General features: G+C 41.3%; 1 protein-coding gene across 5 annotated transcripts in view; it reads right to left on the bottom strand.

The window, feature by feature from the left end:
• MYBPC1 (myosin binding protein C, slow type) overlaps window positions 1–17,890 on the bottom strand; it is a 133,315-nt gene that overhangs the window by 29,120 nt on the left and 86,305 nt on the right. For 3 of the 5 annotated variants that reach the window (XM_006888534.1, XM_006888537.1, XM_006888536.1), the window contains 3 exons: window positions 15,222–15,410; window positions 13,371–13,505; window positions 7,791–7,958 (listed from right to left, as the gene is read on the bottom strand). In XM_006888534.1, the coding sequence (XP_006888596.1) occupies window positions 7,791–7,958; window positions 13,371–13,505; window positions 15,222–15,410 (492 nt within the window). Of the gene's footprint in view, window positions 1–7,790; window positions 7,959–9,205; window positions 9,260–13,370; window positions 13,506–15,221; window positions 15,411–17,890 lie in introns of all 5 variants that reach the window. The other 2 variants (XM_006888533.1, XM_006888535.1) reach the window with 1 other exon arrangement.

Raw genomic sequence — 17,890 nt, 5'->3', positions numbered from 1 at the left:
AGTCTATGGTATATTCAATACTCTTCTCCAGCACCAGAGCTCAAAGGCATCAATCCTCCTTCTATCATCCCTGGTCATTGTTGAGATTTCTGATGCATAGCATGTAATTGCAAAGACCATGGTGTTAGAGCCTTGCAATCCATAAGGTTTTCATTGGCTGATATCCCCGTGATCAGCTGTGGACTAGCCCATTGAGATCCATAAGGTTTCCATGGGCTCATTTTTAGAAGCAGATCTTCAGGTCTTTCTTCCTATCTTAGTTTTCAAGTTTCACTGAAACCTACCTAGCAATATAGCAACAAACAAACTTTCACTGCTAGCTAGGTGGTGACTACACATAGGTGCACTGGCTGGGAACTGAACCCAGGACTCTCTCACGGAAGGCAAGAATTCTATCATTGACCCACCACTGCCCTGAACCACACCACTGTCCTCCTACTTAGCAAATTTTGGAAATTCTTTCCTTAAAGTGACAGACTCGCTCCATTCATTTTCTGGAAAATGTTGGCCAAATAATTCAAGCCTGACTAAGCACAGTTTGTTTCTCAGTCACTCTTTCAAGTAACAATGGAGTTTGGGGGAGGTGGGCAGAAATGTTGAGTCAGCCTCCATCCAATTTAATTTCACAAATGTTTTCCTGGCAACAACCTCCGCACGACCTTATTCAGCAGAAATGTTTGATGCATACTTCACATTTTATCATCACATCACATACTCAAAACTCCCTGTGCGTTCAGGTTCAAGATTTCATGAAGTTCATCATAGTTAAATGGGTTTTAAATCTAATTAATAATGATAATAAATGGAATCATTTTTTTACTGCCTCATCAGGAATTATCTAAGGCAAAACTGGGCACTTTAATTTCTGATCATTTATAGTATGTTTTTAGAATTAGACTCTAATTGTTAAAAAGTTCTAACATTTCAAGAGAAGAGTGAATGGGGGCAGGGAGAAAAGGGCAATGATGAATGAATAGAAACCCTAAGTCTCTGTAAACTTTCACTTCAATTATTAAAAAATGTATTTTTTCTTTAAAAAATTATTTATAAAAAAGTTATAAAATTATACGGAGAGTAAGTTTATTTCCTCTGACAATCCGTAATCTTCAGCAAGTCCAACACTGTGCATAAGCAATCCTATTTGACTTGATGCTAGGAAAATCATGATTCAAACCTACACAGTGGCTCTTTAAGAGAAAATGTTGGTGATGTAGTCTTTTTTTCTAGATTTTTTATTGATATTTCAACAAATGTTTACAGAAAACTTGGATTTCCATTCATTCATTGTTGCACATAGGGAAGAAAATGAGGACAAGGTGATGTATTCTTTTAAACATCCTGGCTGGCTGTTGTCAAGTTGATTCTGACCAAGAGCAACAGTATAGGACAGAGCAGAGATGCCCTATGGTGATTTCAAAGGCGATTGGTTCAAATCCAGTAACTGCTCCACAGAAGACAAATGGGCAATCTTCTCCTGTGCGATTAAACTTCCTCTGAAAACCCGCTGGAGGGTCAGTGATGGGTCAATTCCAACTCTACTTCACACAACAACAACAACATGTGTTTTCAAAATCATAATCTTTGCAGGAGGAGACTGGACACTTTAATTGTGAGTGTGTGGTGGTGAAAAAAACAAGGCTCTGATACAGTTTGATGGCATCATCTGATGAAGACGATGTTGGCACACACTGCTGAGGATGACGTCCTCCTCCAAGCAATGGTCCACCCTGGCCATATGCCCAAATATGTGAGATGGAGCTTCAGAATCCTTGTCTCTTTTCCAAGAAGAAAGCTGGAAAGATGCAGTGTGACATCACTGACTTAACGGATGTGAAGATACCAGACATTTGACTCACCATTACATTTGACTCACATAGTTGTTGCTAGGTGTTATCGTGTCAGCACCGCCTCATACTGATCCTATATACAGTAGAAGCCCTGCCCGGTCCTCCATCATCCACACAATCTCTGCTGCACCCAGTGCCACAGCCACTGGGTTAATCCATATCATTAAGGGTCTTTCTCCTTTTCGCAGACCCTCTACCAAGCATGATGTCTTCCTTTAGCGATGGCACTTTGATAGCAAAACTATAGTCTTGTCATCTTCGCCTCTATAGAACATTCTGGCACCAGGAATGCAAATGTCAAAACATTTCAAAATACAAATTACACATCTGTATTGGGGGGATGGAAAAATGGTTCTGGTTTGCTTTGGCTGCAGAAGGGATGGTTTTCACTGTTTTTCCCATCTGTCTCCTCTCCCATGTGAATAGACAATCAAGTCAGAGTTGACGCCTATAACCTAGGGAGGTTGACTGATCCTTAAGGTGGTGGTTGTTATGTGCCATCAAATCGCATGTGACTTATAGCAACCCTATGTAAAATAGCTCTGAAGCTTCCCTGTCCTAAGCCAGTCTCACTGACTCCAACACACCTACTCCCATTACCCCAGTCACTGTGTCAATCCATCTCATTCGGGGACTTCCTCTCCTGCGCTGTCTCTCCACACTTCTGAGCATGATGTCCTTCTCCAAGGACTGGTCCATGCTCACCACATGCCCAAAGTATGTGAAATGGAGCTTTGAAATCTTTGTCTCTTTTCCAAGAAGAAAGCTGGTTTCACCCTCTCCAAAATAGACGCGTTCAGTACTCTTCTCCAGCACCACAACTCAAAAGCATAGATTATTTTTCTGTCATCCTCAGTCACTGTCCAACTTTCTCGTCCTTAAGGTACTGAGTTACAAAAACCTAGGCCGTGGTGCAACCACTGTGGAAAATGGCGTAGCACTTTCTCAAAAAGTTGCAAACAGAGATACTATCTGACCTGGCAATTCTACTACTGGGAATATACAAATGGGTTGACACAACGACAGTGGGGTTGTGTACAGCAGAGATGGTTAGGATGGCACAGGACAGGGCAAGGTTCAGATCTGTTGCTCATGGGGTCACTGTGAGTCATGGTCAACTAGATGTCACCTAACGACAGTAACAGGGCTCTGGTGGCACCATAAGGAAGCACTTTACTACTAAACAGAAGGTCACTGTTTAAACCAGCCAACCCCTCTTTGCACCTTGGGAGAAACATGTCATAATTTGCTTCAGTGAAGATTACAGCCTTGGAAAGTCTTAATGGCAGTTTTACTCTGTTATAGGATCATTATAAATCATAATGGGGACAGGTAGCAGTGGGAATGAATGGAAATCCAAAATCTCTGTAAATGTTCATTAAAATTAATAAAATGAAATAAAAAAAGAAAACACAAGAAAAAAAAAAAACACCTAGGCAGACTTCCCATGCTTGCTGTTATGGATTAAATTGTGACCACCCTTCCCTTAAAAAATATGTGCTATAAATCCATTCATACCCACTGCTACCTGTCCCCATTATGATTTATAATGATCCTATAACAGAGTAAAACTGCTCTTAAGACTTTCCAAGGCTGTAATCTTCACTGAAGCAAATTATGACACGTTTCTCCCAAGGTGCAAGGAGGGGCTGGCTGGTTTAAACAGTGACCTTCTATTTAGTAGTAAAGTGCTTCCTTATGGTGCCACCAGAGCCCTGTTACTGTCGTTAGGTGACATCTAGTTGACCATGACTCACAGCAACCCCATGAGCAACAGATCTGAACCTTGCCCTGTCCTGTGCCATCCTAACCATCTCTGCTGTACACAACCCCACTGTCGTTGTGTCAACCCATTTTGTTGATGATCTCTTTCTCTGACCTCTCTGCCTTCCCAGCATGATGTCTTTTTCCAAGGACCGACCTATCCTGGCAACACACCCACAATCTATGAGATGAAGTCTCACCATCCTCGCCTCTAAGGAGCACCCAGGGCGTACTTCTTTCAAGGTAGATTTATTTGTTGTTTTGACAGTCCATGGGATATCTGGTACTTTTCTCAAAATCACGACCCAAAGGTATCAATTATTCTTCTGTTACCCTTGTTCTCGTCCATCTTTCAGATGCACAGGAAACAATGAGGGGGACACCCCATGTTTCTAAATCTTACTTTCTTTGTGGTTATAATCCCATTTGGGAATGGGTTACCTTTGTTATGCTAATGAACCAACATTAGTGTAGGATGTGCTTTATTTTTTTCCACTTTTAAAAAGTTTTATGTTGGTTTTCATACAAAATTCATATACACTGTGTATCATTCATGCATTTCACACATTCCTACATTCACTTTGTTTCAAATGACCACTGATATACATTGTGTTTTATAGAATTCATCACCAATGATCTATGCCTACACTATCTCAGCATCTTTTCAGGTCCTCATTGGTCTTTCCTAATTCTTTCACCCATAAGATGTGTTGGAAATCAATCTCTGTTGAGATATAAAGCAGACCAGGACAGTTGATTAAGCCACCATAGATGGTGGGAGATAGATATCTCAGCACATGAAATGTGCAATATTTCAGGAAGAAGAGGCACAAAAAGAGACAAGCATCTTGCTCCAGAACCCACTGAGGCAGAAAACCTTACCCTAGAGATAGTGCTCTGAATCTGTCTGGCCTTCTAGCCTCCTGAACTGGGAGGTGATGAATTTGCTTGTAACATTTGAAAAATAGATTCATTCATTCATTCATTCATTCATTTAATTATTTTTGTGTGTGTGCACTGTTAAATCAGATCTGACTGGTATAGGAGAAGATTGCCCCTCTTTCTCCAGCAGAGGATCTGGTGGATTTGAGCCCTCGGCCAGGTTCAAATTGTCTTCCTGTCAAACATTCTTCTAGGTGGTATAACACTGGTCTGCGCATTGCTGTACAGAGGTAACTCGTGGTTGCTGTGATGCTGAACACTGTGACAGTGATGTGCCTATTGTGGTAATGGGCACCCATGGTGGACAGTGTTGGCTGGAGCTTCCTGACTAAATCAAGCCTGGAAGCAGGAGTGGCATCCACTTCCGAAATGGCTTGCCTCCGGAAACTCTATGTACGAATAGTGCTCAGGCCGTTCATTCATAGGGTCGCTATGAGTCGTCTACGACTCGACGGCCTCAAACAACAACAACAACAAACCTCTAGGATTGCAGTGCAGCTTCTTGCCACTAGGCCACCAGAGCTTCCTTCCAATTGAAGAATTTTTGCTAGAGAAGCACACAGTTCAAATCCACTAGCTGTTCTGAGGGAGAAAGAAGATGCCCAGTCTTCTTCCAAATGATTTGTTGTTGTTATGTGCCATCAGGTTGTCGGCAACTCATAGCAACCCAAATACAACACAGCTCAAACCCTGCTCTATCCTGAGCCAATCTCACTGTCTCCCACACACTTACCTATGTTCCCCCAGTTACTCTATCAATCCATCTCATCTGGGCTCTTCCTTTCCTGTGCTATCCCTTCACCCTTCTGACCATCATGTCTCCCTGGCTGGTCCCTCCTGGCCACGTGCCCAATGTATGCGAAATGGAGCTTCAAAATCCTTGCCTCCAAGTAACAGCCTGGTTTTGCCCTCTCCAGGATAGACACGTTTCTTGTCTTGGCAGTCCATAGTATGCTCAAAACTCTTCTTAAGCATCACAACTCAAAGACATCAATTCTTCTGTTATCATTATTATCCAGCTTTCTGATGCATAGCATACTTGCAAAGACCATGGCCTGGATCTGATGCACTTTAGTCTTTAGATTGATATTGTTGCTCCGTGGGATTTATTCCCATCTGTGCAGTTTACTATCTCTGAAAACCCACTGAAAGGTCAGCTGTGAGTCCGTAGCTATGAGTCAGCTATGATTATTTTGTAAAGAAAAGGGACCTTTCTCCAGAGTTGATGGCATAAACAGTAACTAATAACTAAGGCCTTGCTTTTCTCTTTATTAATTTAAAAAGATTAACAAGATAGCATTTTAATGTAAAATAACTGCGCTTTTCATTAACAAAATATTAGTGAGATGAGTGGCATTAGTTTTGTAACTATCTTTAATGTCTGGCTTAATAGAGGACATCTGGATTCTCATAACTGCTGCTATGTTCAATCTGTTGAATTGGTTGAAGGATATAGAAAACCTATAGATCTTTAGTTGGAGAAGGCGGGATGTTTTAACAAAATTCCCAGCTACTTATGGATATTCCTCTTTGATCGATTCTACCCGAAGACATGCTGGGAGGCAGCTTCATTAAGTTTAGTTGCAATGTGGAATGTGAAACCATATCAGTAAATGATAAACTCTGCTACATTAAAATCTCCTGGTCTATCTTATGTTCAATGGGCCCTGCTGAAGTAGTATAAGGAGTCTTGGTGACATAGTGCATAATGTATCAGGCTGTTAAATGTAAGGTTGGCAGTGCGAATCTCCCAGCTGCTCCTCAGAGGAAAGGTGGACAATCTGTTGCTGTTAAAATTTACAGCCTTGGAAACCTGATGGGGGTTCACTATGAGTTAGAATCTACTTGACTGCAGTGGCTTGGGTTTGGTGGGCTGGTGTAGTGCTTTCCATGTTGAGTTGCCAGTGGATCGGCTCCACCAGCTGTTCCTCAGGAGAAATATGGTCAGTTTCCTCCTTATAAAAATTCACGGCCGTGGGAGATTAATGGAGTATTGCCATCAACTGGAATCAACTCCATGGCCATGGATCGGGCTTTTGGTATGTTGTGTTCAGAATGTATCTTTTACCCATATCTGAAAAGAGCTGTTTTGTTTCTAGCTCCCACGAGGCACAATATCAAGTTTGTCATAAAATAGAAGGGGTCGCCACTGTGGCACAGAGGTTAAAATTTCTTGGCTACTAACCAGAATGTTGGTGGTTCAAGGTAACCAATGATTCCACAGGTGAAAGCTGTGGCAGGCTGTTCCCACAGGGGTCTGTAACCTTAGGAATCCTATTGGTGTTGTTGCTAAGTGTTGTCAAGTCATAGATGACTCATAGCAACCCTATGAAAGAAAGACCTGAACACTTGTATAACTTGTTTCTCCACGTTCATAGACTTTCCAGAGGCAAGCTGTATCAGAAGTGGTTGCCACTCCTGCTTCCAAGCTTGTTTTAATTGGAGAGCTCCACCAAACACTGTCCACCATGGGTAACCATTATTTCATTTGCCACATCGGTTTCACAGTGTTTAGCATCACAGCAACCATGAGTTACCTCTGTCCAGCAAATGGACAGACCAGAACCGCTTAAAAGAATGTTTGACCAAAAATAATTCAAACCAGGCCTGAGGGCTGCAGATTGAAATCACCCACATTTGGCTTGGTAGCATCAATTTCTGTCCTCAAGGCCCACAGCGCTCTCTTTATGTTGTTATTAAGTGCTGTCGAGTTAGCCACTCTTCTTGTACAGCATGGTCTCTGGAAGCCAGAATCTAGTCCATGGCAGTTGTTTGGTTTGGTTTTGGTTAATGGAAGGCGTCCTGGTGGGACAGCATTAAACACATAATTTCTAACTGAAATGGTGGTTTTAATCTTCCCAGATGACTGGCTAGAAAACCCTATACGGTAATTCTTCTCTGTCGCTTGGGGTCATAATGAGTTGAAATTCACTTGGTGGTACCTGACAAGGAAATAGGAGGCTTCAAGAAAGATTATTGTTGTTATGTGCCGTCGAGTCGCTTGCGACTCATAGCGAGACCCTATGTACAACAGCCCTAAACTCTGCTCTGTCCTATGCCAATCACACTGTCTCTGACACTCCCATCCCGATTATCCCAGTCACTGAATCAATCCACCTCATAGAGGGCCTTCCCCTCCTGCGCTGTCCCTCCACCCTCAAAAAAGATAGCGGGTTAAAAATTATTAAAGGCCAACAATGGAGAATGGAGAAACCTGTGGGAAGTATCGGTGCCTACCTATGATTTCCTTCACGAGGATGGGCTGAGAGTAGTACTTGGGCTCACTGGCACCAGCTGCATTCACAGCCTTCACACGCACAAAGATCTTTGCGTCCGTGGGCAGACCCGTGATGGTGAATTTGGTCTTGTCAATCAGATCTGTGTTTGCAACTGTCCAGTCCTCAGCTAAAATCCACAGAAGAAAAAGAAAACAAGGAGGAACAGTGCTCATTCAGGGAAGTAATTGCAACCGTCACAACAGACTCCAAATTACTATTTGATTCCCAACAAAATCACCACAAGGGACATGATCTGGTCTCAGCTGAGACCAACTGACTGGTGGCATTTGTCACATTTAAATGAAAAAAAAAAACAAAAAAAAAACCAACAAAACAAAAACACAACAGAAAACAAAAGCAAACCAAAAACCCAACATGGCCTCAACTGGACCACATAAACAACAAGAAGGACAAGTGAAAAAGAAAAGATAAGCTATCAGATTTAGTTGGAAAAAAAACCACAACAAACCACCTCTTATCCAAGATACTAATGCATTCTGAATTCTAGTAAATGCTCCCAATATTTTTACAGCCATATTGTTCCGATTTGGCTTTATTATACTTGGTAGAACTATGGTGTTTAGCCATATACATACATTAAAAGTCCGAAAAAGAGGAAGAAAGACATTGACTTTCATTTAGTTCATCCAATATTTTCCCTTAAACGACCTTAGTATGTTGTTATTACGTGCCATTGAGTCAGAACTGACTCAGAGCTGACCCTCTAGTGGGTTCTCAGAGGCACTAAATCACATGGGAGGAGAAGCCCATCCCTCTCCCACAAAGCAGCTGGTGGATTTGAACCTTAAGCCTTTGGGATTGCAGTGCAGCTTCTTCCCACTGGGCCACCAGAGCTCCCTCATTAGTTATACAGTCACCACAATTGGTCATACCATCTCTGTTTTGTTCTTGAAGACCTTACTGTGAACACAGGGAATCTGATATAGTCCCAACTATGAAGGAAAGAAGCTTACAACCACAACAAAAGGCAGAATCTCATAAGGAGATGAATGGTATAATTGCTTTTCCCCTTTACTGAATTTTGTTATTGTTGGTTTGTCTGGGCTTTTGGACTTGTTTTCTGTTTTTAGCTTCTGGAAGCTTTGTCTACAAAAATTTGTCTAAAAAAATTTCCAAGAGAGTTGAATCCCAACATTCAGGACATACAAATAAATATTCCATCTTCTCCAAGTTTATAAGCCTTGTGCCCTCAGGAAAAGAAGCCTTAGTCCACAAACAATTGTCCTCCCCACCCCACTTTGAAGGTTTTGGTGTGTGCAGGTGTGTGGTGGGTGCACTTCATGCTCGGTCATGGGACATTCCCAGAACTTTATCACATAATAAGAAAGTCTGAGAGCTTTCAGAGTACTTTACCTGCTAGGTCAAACGCAGCCTCCCCATTTCCATTAGACTGTTTTGTTGAGGTACCTTTGAGAGTCCGTCATTAAAATTAATTAAAGACACCCACTTTCACGCCAAAAGTATGTCGTTATATCAGTAGTCAGCATTCTCTGTTAGTATAAAATATGCAAGGAACGCAAAGATACGTGTCTTCAGAGCAGTGACGGAAGAGAACAAACACGTTAGTGGGGCTTCCTCAGGAGTGCACAGCCTGTTCTGTTCAGATATGGGTTTTGTCCTGTGGCAGGTGCCACAGGAAAGAGTAGGGCGGAGGAGAAGAAGGGGAGAAAAAGAGAGGGGGCCTTTCCATTGTGGGAACAAGAGGCAGAGAAGAACAAAGCAGGGATGAGGAGAAGGGAGGAGCTGGCCCTGGGGTCCACAGTGGAGCAGCGCAGGGAGCGGACTCTCCGTATTCCTTCCCTGGGTATCCTAGACAGCCTGGGAGGGCTCAGAGGACTCCCAAAGACCCCTGAGGACTATAGTGCTGTCACAATGGGGTTTGCTCATCAGAGTCTAGGAGCCAATGGTGACAATGCCAGCTCTGTTTAGTCTGGTGGGAATCCTAAAGGAAGTGGGAATTGTCCCATGAGGCTGCCCTTGGTTACCTGGACAATGAGCTCTGTGCCCAGAAAACCAGCTGACCTTGCTCAGGTCCCTGTATTTCATATGGGTAGATGGGACCTTCAGTATGGATTGAGGCTCAATATCAAGATGACAAAAATGATCAGCACTGGACGAATTCGCAGCATCAGGATGGATGATGAAGAGATTGAGATTGTTCACAGCTTTTGTTTGCTTAGCTCCACAGTCAACAGTCTTGTCACCAGCAGCCAGGAAATTAAAAGACGTATTGTAATGGGGGAAGTCTGCTGTTAGGGACCTCTCCAAAGTATGGAAGAGAAATGGTGTCACTCTGGAGACTAAGGTGCGCCTGATATAGGTCATGGTCTTTGCTATCACTTGTTAATGAACCAGAGCGTTGGACAATGACTAGGGAGGATAGAAGGAGAATTGATGTCTTTGAGCTGTGGTGTTGGAAAAGAGTATTGAATGTACCATGGACTGCTAAGAAAACAAACAGGTTCATCCTGGAGAGGGTTAAACTGGGCTGGCTCCTTGGAGGCAAGGATTCTGAGGCTTCATCTGACATACTTTGGACATGTTGCAAGGAGGGACCAGTCCTTGGAGAAGGACATCAAGCTTGGGACGGTGGAGGGACAGTGCAAAAGGGGAAGACCCTCTATGAGGTGGATTGATTCAGTGACTGGGGTAATCGGGATGGGTGTGTTAGAGACATTGCAATTGGCACAGGATAGGGCAGCATTCAGGGCTGTTGTACATAGTGTCATTATGAGTCACAAGCGACTCGACGGCACATAACAACAACAACAACAGATGGGACCTTGCTGTTTCATGGTGCAGCCTTGGACACACTTGACTGGTGTGATGGGCTTCTAGTATCAGGAGAGGAGCGTGAATGTGAGGCGTGGGCAGCTCCCCTGAGAAGGTTTTCCTGTCTCCCACTTCAGCTCTATCAGGATCACTGGAGAAGGGAGCAGGAAGCCAGAATATCGTGGCAGCTGGGAGGGTCTGTGGGCTACATAAGTGACTTCTAACTCAGAAAATGGGACACTGCTTTAAGTACATAATCTCTTAAAGAGGTACATGGTTGGTATTTTCATTGTCAGGAGATAACTGATGAAAAAGTATAAACAGGAAATAAGAAAATATGTAGGAAAGAATCAGAAAAGGGGAACTTTCAAGAGAAAATAGGATGTAAAAAAAGATCAGAAAGAAACAATAACAGCCAACCCTTTCACATTTGAACCACTTTAATTGAGGGAGCCTTTGAGAAAGAAAATCATGTTGAGGGAATAAGGAAGGAACATGGAAGGTACTTAATATATAAACCTATTCTGACGCAGAGTGACATGGCAGGACAGAGTGGAACTACCCTCAGGGTTTTCAAGGCTATAAATCTTCATGGAGACAGACTAGCACGTCTTTCCCCCACAATGAGGCTAGCGGGTTTGAACTGCCCACCTTTTGGTTAGCAGCTTGATTCTTTAACCACTACCCTATGAGGGCTTTGATTTCATATATGAGGGGCAATTTAAAGAAAGAATTGACAAAGCAGAGTGAAGAAAGAAAACAAAGAAGAATAAAATGTTGCAGGCATTAAAAAAAAAAACAAACAAGAGAAAGGCAGAGTCAGAAATAACACACAATCCTATAAAAGAGAGAATTCTCTTGCAGACTAAAACCCTGAAAAGCATAAAACACTACAAATTAAAATTAGTCTGGAGGACAACAGCCACTAAGAGAGACTGAAGAATAGAGCAGGCACATAAAGAAGTAAGAAAAGACTGCAAGAAGAGATACACTTATAAAAGAACTTCCATAGAAAGCTAATTCCAAGACGTTCGTTATATGGCAAAATATATACATAATAATGACTGTGTACATATACATATGTATACAGACATATACATATGTATCTACACAGACCACACACAAAATTATGTAAAATACACTTCGTTGTATTTTATCTAAGGTGGGTAACATCAAAATGACAGACAGCTATCATTTTGCTGTATCTTCTTACTTTTTAAACCTATCAGAAAGAAAAGAGTAAAGAATTTGCTCTATTTCATACAAATACAAAAGGTTTGTGCTCAGCAGCCACATCACATATAAGATTGGAAAATCCGGCTGCCCGGACCGTATAAAACACACAATATGTTCCCAAGTCTGTGAAGTATGGGAAGAAATGGGGTCAGAGTAAACCATACTCTGAAGTGTTCAAGAATTTACCTGCTGCATTAGAGACACTGCCCGCCTCCCTGATCTGTTCACTCTGGGAACTTTGTTATGATTTTCTCCCCCCACTGGTTTGGTTTAAATTGTTGTTCAAGCCCTGAAAGATTGAGTACAATCCTCTGTGAGCAGAGCCCATGGGAACAGGAAGGCTCTAGGACACTCCCTTCTCCATCTCCTTGTGTTCTTCCTTCCTGACCAGCAATGGTGTGCACGTCCACATTTCTTCAATTCAGGGTATTGGGATTTCTCTTTCTCTCAAATTGCTCTTCCTGTGAAGCTGCTTCTCTCAGAGGTTTTCCTCTTAGGGAGGGGCATTTGCATCTCCATTGCTGTCTCCTGGATGTGCTCTGTCATCTCTGTTTCCCTCACTGGTGAGATCCATGTAAAAGATGGGAGTTCAAAAGAGTTTTCCTAGCAATTGAGTCTTTGGCTATTACTTGAAGATATATTAATGACCTCTCAAGTGTACTATCTTTCTTCCATTATCTGTAATGATGATTGGGCCCAGTTTTATTTACCCATTTTCAAAAGATATCCCTTCTTGTTATGACAAGTAGGAAACCAAGAAATGTAAGAGATATTCAGTGACTTTCGCTTCTCTAGGTTTTTCACTTGTACTTGTAGCAATTTTCTGGTATCATTTCTTCTTTTCTCTGTGATTCCCCACCTCTCATGCTTTATTTCTCTTTACCTCCTAATTTTGAGCCATTAAGTATGTTCTCAAGCCTGAGACAAGTCACTATCATACCTTGAAACTATTTCTTATACTATCTGAAACTTAATGCCACTTCCTTCAAACTCAGAGAATTATTCTTAATTCTCACTTTCAATACCCCTTAAGAAGACATAAGCATGCTTACCAGATATCCAGATATATAGTTTCATTATTAATTAGGAATAAGCAAGTCTTCTGATCATCATCATCTGTTCAGTACAGAGCTTGAAATTTCCAATTTGCTGCACTTGAATAAGACTTTTGTTTTGTTTTCATTTAATTCCACCAACTCAGCAGTGGATGTCCTTAAAGTTACGTCAGAGCCCTGTCCTTCTATGCTTTAGTTCAGTCATGACACCCAATCTGGTAGCCAAAGTAGGATATTTTTTATATCACCATTCATTAAGTACCAAATTAAATCAAGTACTAAAGAAAGATTACATTTTTCTATACAGCCAAAAAAGTTGAAATTTGGATTGATTTCATTTTTAGTGCAAAGGAGGTGAACTTTCAAAAGAGAGAAACAAGAGAAAGACATATCTCACCTATTGATGGTGGTACTCATGCTAAGCCTTAGGAAGCCACCTTACTAGCGGTACTTACTTCCTTCAAAGCAATACTCTAGTACATAGCCATCTAAACCTGCTGCTCCAATCTGGTCTGGGGGCCGCCATTTCATCGTCACCGTGCTGTCAGTTACAGAGTCCACAGCCAGAAGGGTAGGAGGGCTGGTTACAGCTTAAAAGAGAGAGAGGGGGAAAAATTATTAACTCTAGAACAGTGGCACAAGAACTGTGACAAAAATGAGCTGAGGGGAAAAAAATTTAAAAATACAGAAGCTCCAAGACTTTGTTAGTAATATATAACAAAGATTCCCTAAGTATTTGTACTCATAGGGTTTTCCAAGATCTTTTATTTCAGAAGTGGATCCTTCTTCCCAGTCTGTCTTCATATGGGAGCTCTGCTTTAGTACAGCATCTGACAGACAAACACTGTATCCCAAAGAGAAGATGACAGACAAGCATACATGTAGCAACACACACAGGTATTTCTCCAAGGATTCTGAAATGCTACCTCACATATTTTGGACATATTGTCAGGAAGGGATAATCCTTGGAGAAAGACATCATGCTTGGAAGGATGGAAAGTCAGCACAGGAGATCCTGGGTGAGATGGACTGGCACAGTGACTGTGCCAATGAGGTCAGGTGTGTCAGAGACGGTGAGACTGGTCCATGACAGGGCAGGGTTCAGAGCTGTTGTTCATACGATCATGATGAGTCATAGTGACTCGACTGCACATAACAACAAGCATTTGTGTTGTATAGGACAAAGATAATGCTAGACATAGAACACTATGGGAATGCTGAATAATTTTCTCTCCACTTGTGGAAGTTGTTGTGGGAGGATAGGAGACCTAAAAGAGCTGAAAAACTAAACATTTGGGATCTAATGATGTGGAAGGAATTTCTTCTAACTCTCTAATTAAAGTGGGAACACTTGTTCTACATGTTCCCCAAAATACTTCAGTGTTGCAAAACAACAACAACAAAAAAACCAAAAAACTTGCCATTGTCAACAAACCACCCTGCTTCATGCTGTTCCCATGAGTGTCAGAGCAGAACTGTGCTCCAAGAGGGTTTTCGTAGGAAGGAGACCTTGTCCTTCTACCCAAGAACCCTCATGAACCTCCACCTTTTCAGTTACCAGGCAAGAGCATTAGAACATTTGAACCATCCAGAGACTCTACAATAAAATAATGGAGACACTATCTTTTGTGTCTTTGCCTTCACTTAACTAAATCTTCTGGTTTAATGACTAATACATAAGGTGTAATTGTAATACAAAACCAGACTAGTTTCTAAATATGGTCTGTTTCGTTTCAGTTCTCCTTACTTACAGTACTTACACTAAGGCTCTAGAGAGAGTTATAGCTACATGAGGATCAATAGTGAGTGGTCTTGGGTCAAAAAAATTCATCTCTGTGCTTTAAATGTGGAAATGACAGCTGGAGTCACACAGAGACATTGCTGGAATGCTAGTTCTAAATTCTGAAGCCCATATTGTGAAACACTTCAATGCTATCATGTTGTTGTTATGTGCCGTCAAGTCAGAAATGACCCGTAGCTGACTCTGTTTTCAGAAGCAGTTTAATCGCACGGAAGGAGATTGCCATCCCTCTCCTGTGGAGCCGCTGGCGGATCTGAACCATGTGCCTTTGGGACTGCAGCACAGCTTCTGTAACCTGTAAGCTACCAGAGCTCTACCATGTTTTTATTGTTTTAAAATATTTTAGAAGACAAATTGTTCCTATCCACCCCCAACATCCTGCGTGCCAACCATGCCAAGAAGTTGTCAGGCCTGCCCTAGTTAAAGAAAAGCAGTCAGAATCAATAAAGTCGATGAAATCGGAGGCAGTGATTCCCATGATAAAGACACAGCTCTCTTGACTCACCCAGAGGAACAAAAGGCTTGGAGGGCATACTGGGCTTGGAGATGCCGATGGCATTCACGGCAAAGATGCGCACCTCGTAGGCCACACCTTCAATCATCTTCTTGGGCTCAAAAGTTGTTTCTTTGCAGAGATCAAAATTCAGCCTCATCCACCTGGAGCTTTGCTTCTTTTTTCTCTCGATAAAGTATCCTGGAGATGACAGAAAATGGAAACGAAAAGTATCTCCTTGATCTTCAAATTGAAAGCTTGGCAGATATTAACAATTCTTAAGATTCCATAATATTCTCAGTATTGTTAAGTTAAATAGTGTGTATGTATGTATGCCCATACCTGTGTCTCTATAATTCTTTATAATCTCTCCCATTCATAATTAGTTGAAATTATAAGGACTATAAATATTAACTTGTTAAATATCATAAGATTCAGATAGAGATGAAACAGCACAATCAGAAAAAAATAAATTGCACTAGGGAGAAAAGAAAGATGTATTTAATAAATAATTCATATGCATGTCATAGAAACTTACTCAAGCACTTATATAATTGACAACAGATTTTGCTCTGAGTCCCTCTGAGTGAAAGTGAGAAAGACAGAGTGATCAGTGTTACGAGTCTCATTATTGAGATGAAGGGAAAAAAATTCCTATTCCTTAGAGGAAGCAATTTCTTAGAAGAATTTCATTGTAAAAGAAATTGCATTATAGACATAGCCCTAGGGAACTGGACATTGACTAGCTAGAATGGTTTCTTTATCGTTATTGTTGTTAGGCACGTTGAGTCCTCCACAGTTCATAGTGAACAACAGCTCTGAACCTCACCCTATCCTGTGCCTCCCTCATGATCGCCAACATGTTATAATCGTTATTTCAACCCGTCTTTTTGAGGGGCTTCTTCTCTTTCTGTGACCCTCTACCTTTCCCAGCATGATGTATTTTTCCAAGAATTAGACCCTCCTGATAGATAAGATGCTATAAGACACAAAGTTCTACCATCATTGCCTCTAAAGATCACCCTCCAAGATAGATCTTGGAGGTATATTCAGTACTGTGTGCCAATACCACAATTCAAAGGCATAAATTCTTCCCTGGTCTTCCTTACTTATTGTACAACTTTCAGATATATAAGAAGCAATTGAAAATAACATGCCTTACGGGGGAAAGTGCAACAATGAATGAATGGAAATCCAAAGTCTCTGTAAACTTTCATTAAAATTAATTAATTTAAAAAAATTGGGGAAAAAATGCCATGACTTGGATCAGGCCCACCTTCGCCTTTAAACTGACATCCTTGCTCTTGAGCACTATCATGAGATTCTTTACAGCACATTTTCCCAAAGCATCGTGTCTTTTGATTATTGACTGCTGCTACCATGAGTGTTGATCATGAACATAAGCAAAATGAAATCGTTAACAACTTTAATCTTTTCTACATCTATCACAATACTACCTATTGGTCTAGTGGAGAGGGATTTTGTTTTCTTGGTGTTGAAATGTAGCCCATATTGAAGACTGCAGTCTCTGATCTTCTGTGGTAAAAGCTTCAAATCTTCACTTTCTGAAAGCAAGGTTGTGCCATCTGCATAATGCAGGTTGTTGATGAGTCTTCCTCCAATCCTGATGTCACATGCTTCTTCAGAGAGTCCAACTTCTCCAATTATATGCTCTGTATACAGACTGAATAGGTGTGGAGAAAGGGCACAACCCTGGTACATATCTTCCCTATTTTAAAACATGCAGGCTTCCCTTGTTCTGTTCAGATAAGAGCTTCTTTGTTTATGTGTAGGTTTTACATGAGTACATTTTCTCACTTTTATCCATAATTTGTTATGATCCACACAGTCAAATACCTTTATATAGTCAATAAAACACAAGTAAACATCTTTCTGGTATTCTCTGCTTTCAGTCAAGACCCATCTGACATCAGTAATGATAGCTCACACTCTATGGCCTCTTTAGAATACAGCTAAAATTTCTGGAAGTTCACTTTTGATGTACTGTTTTTGCCAATTTTCAATGATCTTCAGCAAGATTTTACTTGCATGTGATATTAGTGATATTGGCCAATGATTTCTATACTCTGTTGAATCACCCTTTTTTTGGAATGGGAACAAATGTGGATCTGCTCCAGTCCACTGGGCAGGGAGCTGTCTTCCAAATTTCTTGGCAGAGGATAGTGGGCATGCCCAGGACTGCACCTGCTTGTTCAAACACCTCAGCTGGTATTCCATCAGTTCCTGGGGCTTTATTTTTTGCCAAATCTGGAAGTTCTTTCTTTGCTATCATTGGCATTCTATTCCCTGAAATGGTTAAGTGCTGACCAATTCTTTTTGGTGCAGTGAATCTGTATTTTTTTCAATTTTCTTTTGATGCTTCCTGCGTCATTCAAGGTTTTTCTCATAGAATCCCTCAGTATTGAAAACCAAGGCTTGAATTTCTTCTTCAGTTCTTTTAGCTTGAGAAATGCAGAATGTGTTCTTCCCTTCGGGTTTTCTAACTCTAGTTCCTTGTATATTTTATTATATCTTGTTTTGTCTTCTCGAGCTGCCTTTCGAAATCTTCTGTTAAGCAATCTTACTCCAGCATGTCTTACCTTTGTTCTGGCTGCTTTCATATTTCAGTCTCTTCTGATATGCATTGTAACCTCTTCTTCCTTCCTTCCTTCCTTCCTTCC

The sequence above is a fragment of the Elephantulus edwardii genome, unplaced genomic scaffold (genome assembly GCF_000299155.1).
Source record: "Elephantulus edwardii isolate Elephantulus edwardi_28Jun2011 unplaced genomic scaffold, EleEdw1.0 scaffold00068, whole genome shotgun sequence".
NCBI classification, from domain to species: domain Eukaryota; kingdom Metazoa; phylum Chordata; class Mammalia; order Macroscelidea; family Macroscelididae; genus Elephantulus; species Elephantulus edwardii.
The sequence above is the reverse complement of the archived record's forward strand: the minus strand, read 5'-3'. Positions and strand labels throughout refer to the sequence as shown.